Source organism: Gymnodraco acuticeps, unplaced genomic scaffold, assembly GCF_902827175.1.
Source record: "Gymnodraco acuticeps unplaced genomic scaffold, fGymAcu1.1, whole genome shotgun sequence".
Taxonomy (NCBI): Eukaryota; Metazoa; Chordata; class Actinopteri; order Perciformes; family Bathydraconidae; genus Gymnodraco; species Gymnodraco acuticeps.
In genome coordinates this window covers 63,161-82,232 of record NW_022991244.1, presented here as the reverse complement: position 1 = coordinate 82,232, position 19,072 = coordinate 63,161, and the positions used below count along the sequence as shown (strand labels likewise).

At 41.9% G+C, this 19,072-nt stretch overlaps 1 protein-coding gene across 3 annotated transcripts in view; it reads right to left on the bottom strand.

Annotated features, from left to right (window-relative positions):
• Positions 1-19,072, bottom strand: part of LOC117561908 (ataxin-7) — a 33,478-nt gene that overhangs the window by 5,346 nt on the left and 9,060 nt on the right. For all 3 annotated transcript variants that reach the window (XM_034239571.1, XM_034239573.1, XM_034239572.1), the window contains 6 exons: positions 16,979-17,083; positions 3,760-4,045; positions 2,567-2,907; positions 2,111-2,193; positions 670-974; positions 50-239 (listed from right to left, as the gene is read on the bottom strand). In XM_034239571.1, coding sequence (XP_034095462.1) covers positions 50-239; positions 670-974; positions 2,111-2,193; positions 2,567-2,907; positions 3,760-4,045; positions 16,979-17,083 — 1,310 coding nt within the window. The remainder of the gene's footprint in view (positions 1-49; positions 240-669; positions 975-2,110; positions 2,194-2,566; positions 2,908-3,759; positions 4,046-16,978; positions 17,084-19,072) is intronic.

Sequence of the window (19,072 nt, the reverse complement as noted above, 5' to 3'; positions counted from 1 at the left end):
ATGAAAATAATAAGTATTTCTGGGACAAAGCATTGTCGGGTGCACTTACAGCTGCCGGTCGAGGGTGATAACCTGAATAGTGACAGTCCAGTTTGTCAGCGCTGTCCTCCCGCTCCTCGTTCTCTCCCTCGTCACTGGAGGGTCGGGAAAACCCATCGGGGGTGGTCTGGGCGTGGTGGGGTGACTCGTGGACAACTGCAGGGTCGCCGGGGGTTACACCTCCGTGACTGCTGTTTAGTCTAGACCAAGAATGATACAATTCCATAATAGTCAGAAAATTCATTTCAGAGAAGTATAGAAAATGTGTCAAATGCTAAGTTGTAATTGTTTGTTTCACCCTCCCCTCTCAGTGAATAAGGCTTGGTTCTGACGGTCACTACATCAATGCATACAAATAGATCACAATTCATTTCAAGTGTTCTATGTATTAATTTATTGAGCTGTACTTAAATCAGGTTTTAAAATGGTTTGACTGATAGAGATCATGCAATGTTATTATTTGTTTATTGATTGTTATGAACCTGTCTGAGGACCACAGATGGAAATGAGCTATTAGCTATAATCTGGCATATTGCATCTCTTCTCTTTGCTGAGATTAATGTTTTTGTATGCATGGTGCTTCTATAAATAAATACAAAAAATACAATAGAAAAACAGATCTGGACATACCGTGGAAGACCAGGGCTGTGAAATTTGGGCTTGCCGATTGGCAAAGGCTTAGTGGCTTCTGTGGCGGGGCCGTTGACGTGAGCGACCTGGTGGGCGTCATGGGCAGCGGCGAGGTGGGAGGAGGGGTGAGGGTCCCTGAGAGAGGGGTTCTGCTGGGAATGGGTTTGTTGGAGCTCTCTCTCCTTCTCCTTCTCCTTCTCCTTTTCCTTCTCCCGATCCCTCGTTCTGCTCTTATGCTCCGCCAGCAGCGTGTCAAAGCGCTTCCTCCGCCCTGGCACCGCTCTTCGCTGGCTTAAGGAATGTGTCTGGTGGGGCATTACAAAGGTCCGAATTATTGTTTGAGAAGATAGACTCCTTGGTTTTTATGCCTATAAGATATAGCATGCATGAATTTGTGAACCACAACCGTCGTTAAAAAACAATTCTACATGTTTGTAAATGTCAAAGAATTTCATTAAAAGAGCAACACTTGCTTTCTGCATCAAAAACGTAATAAAGCTTATCGCTCTAAGCCCTAGAGCTCAGCCATTGTCTAAAAACTATTTAGAATACATGACTTACATGTTCCTTTATTACAGTATATAGAACAAATATTGTATTTATTCTCAATCTGTCTTGCCGACAGAAACTGGAGCATGAGATCGGTAGAAAATCGTCCATAGCAAATACTTTTCTTCCTGTTTGAATAACAGCCCACATGCTTTTATTTAGCTTTTTTTAGCCTTGTTCACAGAATCACTCCAATTCTAACAGCCTTGAAGGCAGTTAACCAGCATTAAGCCTGACGCTCTGAACCACTGCTTAGTCACATCAGTGATTTGTTGTCACCATTTGCTGAGAGTTCTGAACTATGAGCAACACTGAGCAGCAGCAGATGACTCAGCAGGTGTTGCAATATAATGAATGAAAAGTGGCGTCTAGAGGAAATCTCATCAAAGATTAACAGGCTAGGCTAACCGTTTTAAATTGTCCAAGCAAAAGCTAGTAAACTTAGCTTGCTAGCCTCCGTAATCTAAGAGCAACACAATTGTAACATTAGGACGAGTTATCCGTGTTGGGGAATTTTATCAAAGGCCAGATGAGTATAACGCTACTTAGCCAGCACTATGTAGGCTTGGATTTTTTTTTAACAAATGTGTATTAGCTATATAAAGCCATATCTTCTTTTTTTTAATCATTACAGAACCAAATAAGTTGTCTGTGTTGGAAAACCCATACTAAGTGCTTCCTACATGCTCAATCAAGTATGTAATGCATACTGCCTACTAAATGAACAATTAAATACATTAGAGTGGAGGATCAGAAATAAATGGTTCAACTTAAAAAAAATTGTTGACACTTGTTGACAATAGAACAATTGAGGAACATTTCCAGTTTATGCTTGAAAACCTACGCAGTCATACAAGCCGGGTGCTCGGCACAAAGCAGAGAGACTGGTTACCTTGCATGTTAGCGATCTTGTGCATGTTTTCCGAGCGGTCAAATCCACAACGCCACAGTGGACATCTGCATTGTACTCGCGCTCTGAAGGCACAGAGAGAGACAAGAAAATTGTTACTTACATATATTGTGACAGATCACCTGCTCTAGTACCTTGATTAACTGTACTTTATGTTGTGTAAAATATTCTATTTAGGTGTCCTTTTGTTATCAAAGAAATGGATTACTGACGTTGGGATAAGAAGATTAAGTACTGTGAATGGTCTTCCATTGACCTACCATTACCCTATTATAAAATAGACTAAGCAGGTCTAGAGAAACAATCTATTTTAGGAAAACAAATATTTAGTTTTGGTTTTATTATGAGACAGTACAAAAATACTGTACCTAATAATCTAAACTGAACTCATGACAGAAGTGTTAACAGTCCTTTTTCCTCAAATCATCTCCAACTGACCTGTAACTTTCTTGTTAACGTGGCGTCTGCTACTGGCACTGCTGCTGCCGTCCTGCTTCTTGTCTGAGAGGACTGAGAGGTGGCCCTTGCCGTTGGGAATCTGACCCGGGGCCAGTAATGGAGGCTTTGGTATGGAGGGACAGTTAAGGCCTGGTTTAAGGGCTGATGATGAGGATGAGGAGGAGGTGGTGATGGTGGTAGTGTTGGAGCTCACAGTGGTGCTAGAGGAGGATGTGGAGGAGGGGGAGGTGGTGGCTGGGGCAGACGGGGCCTGCACCAGCTTAGCTGACGAGGAGTCCACCCTCAGATGCATCTTCTCCACCTTGACAGCCGGGATGAGGCTGGAAGAGAAGGTTACAGAGATGAAGAGGGCAGCAAGGAGGAAGCCGAGCGTTAGAAACACGGAGCCGGTGAGAAACGCATGGTAGGAGACAGATGTGCACGTATGGAGGGGGCTGGGAGGACAAAACATAATTCTAACATGATCAAAAATGTATCACCATACCAACAGAGAGAAAGTCAGATAATGACACCTGTTTTGTAAAAGCTCCTGGAAAATAATCCTGATTGAATAAGAGGGTTTGATAATAAGGACAGCACACAGCACTTCTTCGTGTGTTAAAATCAAGAGCCTAGTTCAAATACATGTTGACTTATCAAGAACAAGCCAAAGCTGAGGACATTTCAATAGAATAATTCAGAAAAAAACTGTGCTATAAATATTTAAACACAAGTTTGTATATAGTTATTCAACACTTGGACGTTGTGACGTTTGAGGGCTCAGATTGTGGCCAGGAGGATAATAACTAAGGTTGTTTATACTGAAAACAGTCAAAGGTCACAGCCTACTTCCTATTTCTAATTTAAAAAAGTTGTACTGCTTGGTGGTTCTTAGTCCACAAGCTATTTGTGTCCAAGAGTAAATGTACTGCCACCAGAGAGCATATTAACAAGGCAACACACGAGATTTCCTTTGTGTCGTTTGGCCAACAAACTAAATTAACTTTTTATAGCCGAGTAAATTCACAAGCAGCAGTTCATATGAGAGTCAGTTAAATTAACAATCGCTGGCTTAATCTTTCGAATTGCTATTACTACATGTAAACAATTCATAGGTCAGCCCCAGTGAAAATGGGTACATTGCAAAACCCTATAAACAAACTTCACTGCAAAGGTTACAGAGTAAAACTTACATCTTGTCCAGCTGGGGCGTCCTGAAGGGTGCAAAGGGGGTTCTTCGCTGAATGCCTGGCTGCTTCTCTTTGGCTGGTTTGAGGAGTTTGGGATTGGAGGAGGCGGAGGACGCTGAGGAGGATAAGCTGGATCCAGCTGTGTTAGGTCGGCTAAGTATGCCTCCAGTCGCCACTCCAGCTGCAGAGCCCGAGCCCAGTAGGGTCCCGAGCCCACTGCTCCGGTTCCTGCCCGACACGGGGAAGGGCGAGGTGGAGGCTGGCTTCATGGCCGAACTGTGTCTTCTCTCTGGAGGGGCAGTATTCAAAACATAATAATTAACTCATTTAGATTATCCGAAGAAAGAATAACAACATGCACATAAATACATGTTTGTGTGCATGTAAATGGTCAAAGGCTAAGATCCCAAAGTTCCCTCCAGAGGGAGTTTCTCTACCACATTCCTGAAATGCCTCCATTGGGCTTCTTTGTTTACTTCCGCTACACAGGGACATCATGATGTAACACTCACGTTTCTATTCCAATACATTGTATGTAATAGGCTAAGGGGCAGGACATCTCTAAGCGATTGAGAAATCACAACAGAGCCGGCCAGCTAACCAATCAGAGCAGACTGGGCTCTGGTTTCAGACAGAGGGTGAAAAGAGGTACTGCAGCACAGGCAGTATGAGAAAAATAAAGAGCTTTTAGAACATTGAAGCATGTAAACGTGTCACAGTAGGGGCATAATAGAGCCCCTTTAACCCTACACCATAACAGATTAATGTATATGAATAAATGTGTCAATGCCATAAGTCAGTAGAAACCACACACGTTACACATGGGAATATAAAAAAATCGAAGTGAAAGAAGGTAACCTCGCCAAATAATAAGCAGCATTTGTGATTAATGCGAACTCAATGCCTGAAATAGAAGCACCCAACAGGTCAAGAACTTCATTTCCTGTCTGAGCTTCTAAGAACAGCTCCTGTGAAGGCTGATCAAAGGCAGTGTGACAGCAGAAAAGGTTTGGGTGATACAGATGGAGAGACACAAATAGAAGAAATGCTCATCGCCAAGTGATTAGATATTCCTTCTCGGAAAGGAAAGTACACCATGTTTCACAAACATCATCAAATAGCGGTCTCATGCGCTCACAATAAGGGTTTGGGTTTTCAAAGGAGGCTCTTGCTATTTATAGTAACAGCATACAACTATGAAATGGCACACTCATAATAATTCCATTGACATCACCACTAGTCCCACCGCAGAGACTCATTTAGCCACAACAGTCCAGAGCTCCTTCGCTGCCACACCTGACATTCCTGAGAGGAAGGCAGGACAGTCAGTGTATGTTTTGGTCATTGGATCTTATTTTCACAAATGGATATTCAAAAACTAAAAACGACTGGATATTTAATTTTCGTTTTAAAATTGAAAAACCAAAATTGAAATACAAGGCGTTTTTCTTTATCATGGTCAAAAAGGGATTTACTAAACTTAAAAAAACGGGATGATTTTAATTTTGTACTTCTCAAAACAAAAAATAAAATCACTAGAAAACAGAAACAAAAAAACTACCGTTGTTTCATATTCTGCTACCGGAAGTTACCTTACAAAATAAGAGCGCAGATGAGGACGGTCAATCCGTGTATCTACTGTCCATTTGTTTTCACAACGAAAACAGCCAAGACACACATTGAGCCCAGAAAATGAATGTTATTAAGGACCGTAAATATAATAGGCCTATGTCTAAAATGGACAACATTGTTAGGAGATTTAAACTATAGGCCTACAGCAATTCTGCACTGCGATAAACCCAGCCGTAGGGTGACCAGATGTCCCGCTTTGTGCGGTAGGCCTACTCACAGCATTTTCACGACTTTTGGTGCGTCCCGCAAATTGAGACGATGTCCCGCATATTTCATTTTGATTGGCTAAAACGCTTTTCCATGCGGAGAAAGGCCGGCTCGGTTCGATGATAGCCGGCACCGCCCTTTATTATTATATGTTTTGAACGGCATCAGGTAAGTTGCGCTGACAGGCGACAAAATGATCTCTCTAGAGCAGGGGTCTCCAACCTTTTTAGGATGAGGGCTACTTTCAAAAAATAAAACAAGTCATGAGCTACTTTTACTCCTCTTTTTTTGTTTTGTTTGCAGTGTATATATTTAGCACATTTTAACATTATTATATGCTTACCTTTAACCTTTGTGTGCTGTTTGGGTCTGTGGGACCCGTTTTCAGTGTTTACTAAAGGAACATGTATGCAATTTAATTATTTTAACCTACTTTATTTGGGGGTGGACCTCACATCTTCTAGGGGGGTCCGGGGAAGGTTTTTTTTTAAATGTTGAAGTTAAATGCATCAATCTGGTGCACTTTGAGCACAAAATGAATTTATAGATACAGCTCTCAACACTCAGATGAACAAGGGGTCTTATGGCGCATTTCCACTACAGCGCGGAGCTCTCTTTAAGCGTGCCGAGCCGTGCGGGGCCCGTTTTTGGTTGCGTTTCCACTTACGGCCCGTCCACACAGTGGCTTTGGAAAAAGCTTGCCGGCGGGCGTGTCTGAAGCTCGACCAACAACCAATCACATGAATCTCCCGCCCCTGACACACAAGCAGCAGTTTGATTGGCTAGAGCTTGTACTGGCATATGATTTGATTGACTGACGCTTCCACCGAAAGCTTCAGAAGCTTCAAAAGTTTAACATTGCTCAACTTTTGCAGCCTGAAACGCCAGGAAAGCTCCGCTCTGCTTCCCACAATGCAGTTCGGTGAAAAGTGACGTCACCCCATTCAAAGTGAATGGGCAGAAGCGTTGGAAGGTTGGAAGAAGCTTCCAACGCCGCTGTGTGGACGGGCCATTAGCGTAGTACCGGCTAGCGGGTACCATTTCCAGACCGGGCCAACAACCAGGCTGAGTCGGGCTGAGTATGCTAAACTAGAGAGAGAATCGCTGGCAAAGGGGCTAGAACTACAACAAGATAAACATATTTGACGGTGATTTAATTGTAATACACGTTTCAAAATGATGCCGAAGTAACAACATACTGATACCGGTTAGTAAAAACCATGAATTAATGCTTTGACAAGTCTGCAGACAAGACGGCAGGCGAAAAACTTTTTAAATACGTGTTTTCTGAATGGAGATTGGCTAAGCTAACGTTGTATATGCTCCGACCGTCCACACTCAGAACGGCCTTTACAGACATAAATAAACCAGCGACTGTATTCAACATGACACAGGCAGTCTGTGGTTTGTACTCGTTTAACTTCTGTCTAGTTTCTGAACAGATATGAGGAGCTGTGAGCTCTGAGTGCTAAGAGCTAACGGCTGATGTTGTTTTCTCATTGAAGATGACGTCACGGCTCCGCCTACACTGAGTTACTATAGTTACTACCCCAGTTCCTAAACTGTAATGGAAATGCGCCATAAAGTGAGCTAGTCCTAACGAGGCCTAGCCATACAGAGCGAGGCCGTGTAGTGGAAATGCGCCAGTACAGACATACACTGCTGCTGCTCCAAGTGAGAGCACATAAACAGAGAGAGAGGTGTCCACTGAGGAGAGACAGGCGCCTGGAGGTTATCTCGACCCTCTTCTTGTCAACATGAGCAAATCCAAAAAAAAATAAACTACCAGCAAACATGAAGAACACTAGAGCTGGCGTTTTTTTTTACCAGTATATCGATGATATTGTAGAGTTGACCATCAGTTCCTTCACAACATATTTACGCAATGAGATTTTTGATAGCTAAATATCAACCTGTGGGTAAACTGCTAGAACAGTCTGGTAAATATAGGAAATGACATCCTTTTAATGTAATGCAGTCTTCAAAACAGGAAAAAGATAACGCTTTTTAAAAAGACAATATTAAGTGATACATTGTCCAGTCTTACAGGGTATTTGAGAGGATATAGCGTCAGGAGAGTAAATATGTTTTCTTTAAAATGCGTCTGTGCTAGCTAACATGGTGAGGTGTGGGCTGTATAAATTAAGCTTTCACTCAGCTAACTCCAATGTGTTGCAGGGAACTGGCCATAAGCCAAAACTCAGTCTCAGCAGGTGATCTGCGAATAAGCATGCTGCTGCAGAAACATTGAGAGGATGCTTACACATACGCACCCACAAAGCTGCTCCTCCCTATTTCCGTTACTCCCCAACACACACACACCCTCAAACTGCATAGTGTTCTTCCAATTCCCTTTCTCAGAAGGACAAACACGTTTAAGTGTGCCCTCTTCTCGTCTAAGGGCCTTTCTTTACACACCCATTCAAGACACACTCCGGATTTCTTGCCTCCCTCTACTTAGCAGCCTTTCTTTACACTCCCCCCTTCCCCTGCTGTCTTGTCTTGGTCACAGTCAACAGCACACCCTCCAAACAAACTCACACCAGGAAACCTCAACATGACAGTGAGCGCTCAGTCCACAAAGCACTAACACTGAATAAAGAGACCCAACACCAGTAGCAGGAAAAAAAGGAGTTAAGAAAAATGTGGGGGTAAAAAACAAAAACAGCAGACGGGAGGAGCGTCAATATCCTCGTTCATGCTGCCAAACCGTCTGCTCTGTGCTAAGGGGAATCCCTGGCTGTGGGCGGGAGCCAAACACCTTGACGTACAATGGCCCTACTACCATCTCCACAAGCACCACGTTTCAGCGGTTTCTTAAACGGCCTTTGTGAAATATCAGGGTTCATACACTTTTCCATCAATGATTTTTAATTACTTTTCCATGACTTTTCCATGACCAAAACAAATGTACCACTGAAAATGGTTTATTTTAACATGGAACAGGAACATAAGGTCTGCATATGAAACATGTAGTGCCTATCTAAAACAAATCCAATAGTAGGCTTACTGGCTTCTACACGCTAAAGCAACTGTAGTCAGGGATGCAAACTCATCAGGTATGAAAAAGGTGACAAGGATCCGAGCCCCCGACCCCACGGGATATCGGCTTTAAAATGAGGAATAACAGGATGTTAGCAGTCAGAACAACTAAAGCAGCAGGTAATAATAACAGAAACGCTAAAGAGTCACATCTAATAGAAATATATAAAAGCATTTATTTTAATTATGTAGCAGTCAGTTTATCATTCTGGCAGAACTGTTGAGCATTTTGAAAATGTATTTTCATGCCTCTGTGCAAGGCTTAGTCTTTCTATCTGTATAGCCACTGGTGTAACTAAGTTCATAAACTCAACAAACTTTTTAATGTCAGGATGGAACCCTTGTCTTTTTCTCTGCAAACAGAATCTACCTACGGGTACAAATAAATAACCTGAACCTGAAGGTACATGGTGTACTTCGACTCCACTACAGTTCAGAGGTACATGGTGTACTTCTACTCACTACAGTTCAGAGGTACATGGTGTACTTTGACTCCACTACAGATCAGAGGTACATGGTGTACTTCTACTCACTACAGTTCAGAGGTACATGGTGTACTTTGACTCCACTACAGTTCAGAGGTACATGGTGTACTTCTACTCACTACAGTTCAGAGGTACATGGTGTACTTTGACTCCACTACAGTTCAGAGGTACATGGTGTACTTCTACTCCACTCCATGTATTTAATACCTTTAGTTACTTCACAGATCTGGATGAATGATGTGAAATATAATCAAGTGTTAAATCAGACTTTAGTTCCACCTGGAGTAAATCCTCAAGCTACCCTGCAGTATACAAAGTCATTCAAACTAGCTGCACCTTTACCAGCTTTGAGAACACTTTCATGATCAATCATTATAAAACATATCTTATAAAACGGACAAGTCAAATCAAGCAATCTGATTGGTTCTTAGCCGTGATATACTGAGCGTATACCACGGGTAGAATTGTAAGTTACTTTTCACAACAAGTCAGTATCCCTCCGCGTCTGAGAAAAACAGTATACCGTTGGGCTGAAAAGCAAACTGCCTGCAGTTTGCTTTTCAAACTGGAACAAGAAAGCAGCGGAGAAGTAACGGGGCAGAAACCCTCCTTTTTACGCAGCGGTCCAGACATAGACATCAAACGGCAAAACATATTCAGTGTGCAGTTCCTTTGGCATTATGGCAGGGATATCTAGATAGCCTACTTTCCAAGGTTTGACATCATGAATTGTGCTACTTTTAAAGCAAGCAACGATGTTCTCAAATCTGTAATCAAAGAGGTCCGCAAAAACACTATCGACCAATCAGATTGCTTGATTTGACTTGTCAGTTTTATAAATATATTTACATTTCTTCCGTTACGAAACAAACTTACAAAGCATAAGATGGAAACATTTAAGATTAACTTCGACCTCCGGGGGGGTTTACTATGGAGGAGTGGATTGAGCAGTGCCTATCTCCAGAAACACCTAAACTATGACATGCAGAGCTACGTGAAGAGCAGGTAGACCAACTGGAGAAGTACCACCATTCAAAAGCTTTCTGATGCGGCTCTTGAAACAAAGCAGAGAAATTATGACCGTTAGTGGCCACAGGTGCGAAAGCTCTCTCCAGAGCTACTGGAAGCCAAATCTCGGGGACCGGAGAAAGTGGAGCAATATTCTGACCACGCCAAGCAACAGCCTAGTAGGCTACAACCTCAACCTATATAAGTAACCACGTAAGCCATGCTACTGATGCTGGACAGGTTTTCAGTGGGTGCACAATAAACGGCAACATACAAATGAATGTAAATAAATAGCCAAATAATGGATCAACGCTCTCTGTCTAATATGTTCGCTAGCTGTTAGTGTTGTTGCATAGCAACCACCTCGCAGAAGGCAACGGAGGGACTATTTTATTTTGAACATCATTATTTACTAATAAAAACTATTTAAATTAGAGTGTATTTTTCTTTCATATTGCCACACCGTTTTATAAAAGCAATAGCTCACTTCAGGCCGTGATATATGCTCATTATATCACAGCTAAGGGGTTTGTCGACCACGCCCCTTAGCTGTGATATATGAGCATATACCACGGCCTGTCGTGAGCTATTGCTTAAATATACACTGAACAAAAATATAAGTGCAACACTTTCATTTTTGCTCCCATTTTTCATGAGATGAACTCAAAGATCTAAAACATTTTCGATATACACAAAATAACCATTTCTCTCAAATATTGTTCACAAATCTGACAATCTGTGATAGTGAGCACTTCTCCTTTGCCGAGATAATCCATCCCACCTCACAGGTGTGGCATATCAAGATGCTGATTAGACAGCATGATTATTGCACAGGTGTGCCTTAGGCTGGCCACAATAAAAGGCCACTCTGAAACGTGCAGTTTTGCTTTATTGGGGGGGTCCGAAAACCAGTCAGTATCTGTTGTGACCACCATTTGCCTCACGCAGTGCAACACATGTCCTTCGCATAGAGTTGATCAGGTTGTTGATTGTGGCCTGTGGAATGTTGGTCCACTCCTCTTCAATGGCTGTGCCAAGTTGCTGGATATTGGCAGGAACTGGAACACGCTGTCGTATACGCCGATCCAGAGCATCCCAAACATGCTCAATGGGTGACATGTCCGGTGAGTATGCTGGCCATGGAAGAACTGGGATGTTTTCAGCCTCAAGGAATTGTGTACAGATCCTTGCAACATGGGGCCGTGCATTATCATGCTGCAACATGAGGTGATGGTCGTGGATGAATGGCACAACAATGGGCCTCAGGATCTCGTCACGGTATCTCTGTGCATTCACAATGCCATCAATAAAATGCATCTGTGTTCGTCGTCCATAACATACGCCTGGCCATACCATAACCCCACCACCACCATGGGCCACTCGATTCACAACATTGACATCAGAAAACCGCTCACCCACACGACGCCACACACGCTGTCTGCCATCTGCCCTGAACAGTGAAAACCGGGATTCATCCGTGAAGAGAACACCTCTCCAACGTGCCAGACGCCATCGAATGTGAGCATTTGCCCACTCAAGTCGGTTACGACGACGAACCGGAGTCAGGTCGAGACCCCGATGAGGACGACGAGCATGCAGATGAGCTTCCCTGAGACGGTTTCTGACAGTTTGTGCACAAATTCTTTGGTTATGCAAACCGATTGTTGCAGCAGCTGTCCGAGTGGCTGGTCTCAGACGATCTTGGAGGTGAACATGCTGGATGTGGAGGTCCTGGGCTGGTGTGGTTACACGTGGTCTGCGGTTGTGAGGCCGGTTGGATGTACTGCCAAATTCTCTGAAACGCCTTTGGAGACGGCTTATGGTAGAGAAATGAACATTCAATTCACGGGCAACAGCTCTGGTGGACATTCCTGCTGTCAGCATGCCAATTGCACGCTCCCTCAAAACTTGCGACATCTGTGGCATTGTGCTGTGTGATAAAACTGAACATTTCAGAGTGGCCTTTTATTGTGGCCAGCCTAAGGCACACCTGTGCAATAATCATGCTGTCTAATCAGCATCTTGATATGCCACACCTGTGAGGTGGGATGGATTATCTCGGCAAAGGAGAAGTGCTCACTATCACAGATTTTTTCAGATTTGTGACAATATTTGAGAGAAATGGTTATTTTGTGTAAATAGAAAATGTTTTAGATCTTTGAGTTCATCTCATGAAAAATGGGAGCAAAAACAAAAGTGTTGCGTTTATATTTTTGTTCAGTGTATGTTATTCTGAAATGGACCAATCTGCACAATGACTACTTTTACTGTCGCTACTTTCACTATATTTTGATGAGAATACTTTTCTACTTTTACTTGAGGAACATTTTTGAATGCAGGACTTTTACTGAAACAGAGTATTCCTCCACTCTGGTACTTCTACTTTTACTCAAGTACAAGATCTGAGTACTTCTACTTTTACTCAAGTACAAGATCTGAGTACTTCTACTTTTACTCAAGTACAAGATCTGAGTACTTCTACTTTTATTAAGTACAAGATCTGAGAAGCCTACTTCTACTAAAGTATAAGATCTGAGTACTTCTACTTTTACTCAAGTACAAGATCTATACTTATACCACCTCTGTTTATAGCCTATGAAAAAAACTATTAGAAAACGAAGGCTAAAGCTAACGTTAGCAGATAGTGACGATGTATGCTAGCTAGCTCGCTCGCTCGCTCAACGATTCCTTAAATAATATTGCGACAGAAAAACGTTTCAGTTCACATCACGCTCTGCCGCTCTGCTCTGAACACCTGAACGGCCCGTTCTAACAGCTGTTCACCAGCGGCTCAGTCTGTGCCACAGTGACTCCGCACAGTTAACGAACGCACCGTAGATAATGTAGCTGACCCTCATCCCGGAGCAGCAGAGTTCAGCCGACCGGCAGGAAGACTCGAGCACACAGCTTGCGCTTCATATATTAAAAAATAACACCATGCGCGTCATGATGGTACATAACAGCTCGAGACCGCAGATTATTTCGGCGATTAGATTAAATGTAAATTATATTTGACGCAACTTTAGTTACATTTCCATGACTTTTCCAAAACGTTATGAAAAATATTGTTTTCCATAACTTTTCCAGGGCCTGGAATTTGCATTTTCAATTTCCATGACTTTTCCAGGTTTTCAATGACCGTACGAACCCTGAAATATTTGTATAACAATAATACCCACTTCTCTTAGAGACTGATAAAACTATGGTCATTTTCCTTGCCACCGAAGTAAAAGGTTTGTTTGTGTGCGTTTGCCCAGCCAAAGCAATGTGTGTGAGCAGAGCAGCAAGAAGTCTTTGTTCGAAGGGTTCATAAGTGAAGGCATAAAACGGCAGCCTGGCTCACAGCTCCGCGTTCGGCGGTCCCCTGCTGGGACCAGCCTCAGTCGAGAGGCGCAAACACCTAACGGGAGGCAGATGGGCTCAAAGAAGCATGCAGAAATCATATTAAACCCATCTCAGTGGTGCTGAGATCAGTGCCTTTGCTCCGTGTTAACGCCACACGGGTTCTTCCTATAATGACATCAGGAGGAGGAAGACGGGAGGAAAATCACAGCGAGAGCACTCCTCTGTATAAAAAGCAGCACAGTATTTTACTTGGATTAAGCCTGCCTCTGTGTGAAGTAAAATGATTAGTCAATCGATAGAAAATAAGTAATTAACTACTTAAATAATCTATTAATCGTTTCAGTCAAACTTAAACAGTAGCAACTCCACAAAATGAAGAGGTTGGGAGAATTTGTTATGCTGTAAATAAAAGAAACCTGAAAGCCGGACTTGTTGGTCAGACAAACAAGACATCTACAAACCTCATATTAGTCTCTAGGATATCAGCATTTTAACTATTTCTTTAACTCATTGAAAAAGTTATTTTTATGTATTATTTCCACTGCTTACAACAAATACTAATGAAAATCAAAGGTGACACCATTCGTTGCCTACCATGGAAAAGTCCCTTTATGCAACATTAAGGAAAACCAAAAAACAGATTTTACAGTAAAGGTTTGAAGAGTGGGTTGAGGTGTCTCACAGCTTGAAGATAAAAGAATGCATGTAGCAATTTGTATGATTTAATTGACACAATAATATAGTAGCATAAGGGCGACTAACAATTGAAGATGCATCAATCCATTTCAGATGTCATGTTATGGACTCTAATGTGTGTCTACTCCTCGTTCCCCATGCAGGTATGGTAACTCAACTTTAGTAATCATGAGTAGTAGCATTGTAGTGTTGGTTAGCAGAGTAGGAGGAGCCCTCTCTTTGAATATTGTTGACCCAGTAGCAAGGACAGTCCCTCTGGGCGCCATGTGTCGTTATACCTCCCTCTTGTGGCTGACCTTGATCCCTGTAATTACTGTCACACTTCATGGAGAACGCACACAACTGACAGGAACAATAAATCAGGGAAAAAAGAGCTACGTTATAAAAATAAATGTTGCTATGTGTGGTCAGATGCTGGGTGTGTGGGCAGTGACGGGCAAAAATAAAGCGATAATAAGCGCTGAAGCCATCAGATCTCTCACATGAACATTTTTTACTTACTAAATTGTAGGGATGCACGATATTGGTTTTTTGAAACCTATACCGATACCTTCCTGCTTCTCAAGACCGATACCCGATAATAATATAATATATATATATATTAAATGTACCTGTAGTTTTTGCACACCTGGTGGTAAAAAAAAGACTAGTAGTGAGCAAATGACATGAGCATTACTACTATGAACAAAACAAACCCTGGGGTCGTCTCTGGCAAACTTCTTGCCTTTTTCAAAAGCCTCGTCGATAGGTAAAAGCCCCGGTGCCTTTGCAGCTGGCTTTGGATTCGCCGCTAGTTTAGCAGCGCAGGCGTCTTCCTACGCTTTTAACACACCATCGTAGCGATGGCGATGTTTCATTGACTAATCAGGTTGGAAGTATTATAGCTCGTTGCCTTTTTCCCTCCTCGTGGAACTTCTGCATTGCATTTGTTAATACAAATAGCAAGCGAACTATCTAACTTTGAAATAGTCCCATACTACCGGCGACATGTTTGTTTACTGTCCTGGCTTCACGGCCGCACACCATTTACGTCACAGCCAGGCATGAGTTAGGGAGCGCTGGATTTGTGAAAAACTCCCCTCTTCCTAAACCACTAATACCACAGTACTGGCAAAACGGGAGGAGCCGAGTGAAAAACAAGCGCCCCTCATCCCAATCCACCCACACCGCAGTATTTATTTCTTTTTTTTACCCAAAAAATATATTGTATATTATCGGGGCTATTAATACTGGTATCGGGTTTATCGGGATGACGTCATAATTCCTAATATCGGACCGATAATTATCGGGCCGATAATTATCGTGCACCACTACTAAATTGACGTGATTGCAAAGGCTAATTGACATTTTAAACAACAGTGACACAGGACATGGTAGGTGGCTCTAGGTGGCATAGGGACGGGTTTATAAAAATGTAATGGTAGTACTACTCTTTCTGATACTGCTCATCGATCCGGTATTTTTTACGGTATTTATTTTGAAAGCATGCAGCCTTCCTTACCTATTTAAGAAAATGCTTGGGAGATTATTTCCTGAATGACAATTGTAAAATTGCTGTGAAAGCTGTAAAGTTTAAAGACATCTAGAGTGATGCAGGTACTCTATTCACAGATCTATAATTCATCCATTTACTTTACCACTTTGGTCAAAAATACAGCTTCACTTTTAAGCAGTGGAAATCTTCACACTGAAATGCACAAACACACGTCTATAAAGCAGTAACAGCACCAGAAATCTGATATGAGCTGTGCGTGTGAAGAAAAAAGTACATACAGCGAAGACCGAGAGAGAGCCACATCAAATATTAACAGCGGAATTGTAAACACATACAAGTGAGACAGTGAGTTAAATAAATAAGTAAATCAAAGTCTGTGGCCTCCCATCTTGGGTTACTGTGTGGAGAAGGAATGGTGGAGGGGGAATACAAAGGCAGAGGGAGAGGTGATACCACAGAGCGTGTCAATGTGTGAAATATCACCACCAGCCTTGAAGTGGTACACTGGCCCTACAAGTGAAGATTACTTTGTTACTTCCTTCTTCACTGATCTCGCCCCTACGTTCATGTTCACTCGCCCTTCATGTATGGGTTCTATAATCTATTTAGATCAGAAACTCTTAAAAGCTCACTCTGCATGGCGTTCACATGAAAGATGACGTATCATTTTTGAGGGGTTTTCTAGCATAGAGAATTACAAGGTAGACGTCAAATGTAGTCTCGCTCAAACTCTGGACTAAAATCTTAATAGAAAACGTCACTAACTGATAAAATATCATTATCAGTGTTTGCAATAACATCTTTAAAAATAACCATACTTTCCGCGATCAATCACATGGAACATTTCGTTTGATGTTTTAATAAAGTTTTATATCTGCAGCTGTGTTGTATTGTGATTACTAAGTCATTCAAGTTGTTCATTATTAAAATACCTTTAGTGCTTAAGTTTGTTTCTAAATGCTTCTAATACAGGAGATTAACCTTTTTGTAATTATTATTTTGCCAGTAGAAATTAATTGTTTTGCAAGACATTATTGGGGTCATATTCTCAGTCTCAACATAGCTGACCATGTCATGTGCTACTGTACAAAGGACCACATATTACTTGGACAACAACATAGCATTGCAGATGAACATTACAAATCCAGGGGTTCATAATAGACACTATCACTGACTAAGCCTTGAAACAAATAGGCCACATTTAAAATACACGGTCTATGCACAGTTGTACACATGATGCAACACTTTTGCCTATTTTTGAGCCAGAAAAAAAACATTGTATTCATGAATGTGTGTGTGCATTAAAACTTACCGTAGTGTGCTTGGAAGGCTTGGGGCTTCACTACCTGGCTGCAGTGGCTGCACATCACCAGGTAGAAGTCGTCCTGTGCGGGACACTGGCCAAATATGTGCATGTCTGTACAAACGGGGAGAGAATCAACCAGACAGGGCACAAGTCAAGGAGAGGAAAATAAAATAGACATTCACCTGGTGCTCCAGTTGGCAGCAGACTGACTCAACATTCAAACATCCATGATATGTTGTCATAACACTTTAATAGCTAAAGATAAGGGGAGTGGAGTTTGATGGTATATTGGTTGCTAAACATCGAGAATGAAAATTGGTTACATCATTATGTTGCAAAACACACACATGGAAACACGTAACCATATTAGGAACATTACAAATTAAAGAGCAGCTCACTCGTGGTAAGGCAAAGTCAGCACATGCTAATTCAGATCGCTCCCAAGTGTGAGTCCCCATTCATCATAGAGAGAGTCCTGATGATCAGGAGCTGGAAACGGGCTGAGCGAGCAATCCCAAGGTTACTCACTGTCAAATAACTAACGTCCCTCCAAGATGTAAACAAACACAGCACATCCAGGATGTACTGTGTGAGGCATAGAGTGGATGACTTGGATTTAGGATTTGTTTTGAATGTTTCTTGTATTGTTCTTCTACTGGGTAACTTCTTCCTTTCCTTTCATCTTCCCAATGTCATTTAAAAAGAATCCAGCATATTACAACTATGAAGAATAAATAATAATATATGTAGTAATACACTATTGTTGTCGTATTTAAGATTCACATTTAACAACGTGTATGTCTTAGCAGCATTTAAACGAATACTGTATTATTATAAAATAAAACCTCACAAAAATGAGCGGCAACACTTTGTACATTTGGCAAATTAGTTACAAATCTGAAATGTTGATAATAGCTAAATTGTTGAAATAGTGTCGTTTTATTTCACTTTGGGCTGTAGGAAGTTGTTATAGACAAATCTTACTTTATAGACCAACAAACATACAAAAAAGCAAACAATAATTAAGAGAACAGATCATTGATAATGAAAATAATAATTTGGTGCAGACTTGCAATTAAAACAGGGAGATAATGGTTTTCTTTGAAGTCTGTCAACTTGTAAAAATTGCATCCAGCAATCCAGTAATAAGGTTATGTTTTCATGACTCATATAAAGAGTCCTCCCCTTAAACCAACTTATGATTAACACAAGAAGACCTTATGGAGTAGAAATCTAAATGCAGATACCAACAGTCATGTCGAGATTCAAAAAAAAATAAAGCCAAACCGGAAGAAATGCCTGATTATAGGGAGGGTGTAATGAATGTATATCTCCCATAGGGCCGGTGAGAACGTGCAACTTTCAGGCACACAATCATAAAGAAAGTTCCATAGGAAACGAATGGCATGTCTCCATCTCCAGCCACCCAACTGAATGAGAGAAAACCCACACTCTTCACGAGCCACTCTAAAGGCAAATCAGAGGGAAGGGCCGCTCCTCACCAGAATGTGATCAAAATGTACCCTGGCGCAGAGTACCAGAAACCACCTAATTAAGGAGTCTAATTAAGAGATTGCCTGGAGCGTTATGATGAGATGCGCAGAAGACGGGATACAAGAGGAGAGGAGTGGAGTCCCTCTTCAATATGTACTCTGCAAAGCCGTCAAGGGTTCTCCAAGACCACAAGACCGTAAGGGATGAGGGCCATTAGGCAAAGGCCATTAAACAGGGCCTACCTGGAGGAGTTTCCCTCTCAGGGAGGTCAGTGGCAGTCTTGTGTGGATGAATTGACAAGCCTGACGCTCTTTAAAGCATGTCAATTGTCTAAAGCCACTCTGCTAAGTGTCTCCTTCAACAGCAGTGGAGCGAAAAGACTCATTTTCACAGCGGCTGGGGTCTGCCAAGAAGAAAAGGCAAACGTCTTCACTTAATAGACAAAGGCGTGTCAATTATATGGAACTTGAGTAGGGAAGCATGCTACTGATGGGCATAAACAAGGTTCTAACAACCATACAAAGAGAAGAAGTTCAGTCATTTGATGGCAGTGATTGGACATCTTTTCTTATAAGACTGTTTCCATCAATCTCTCTGCGAGCCATT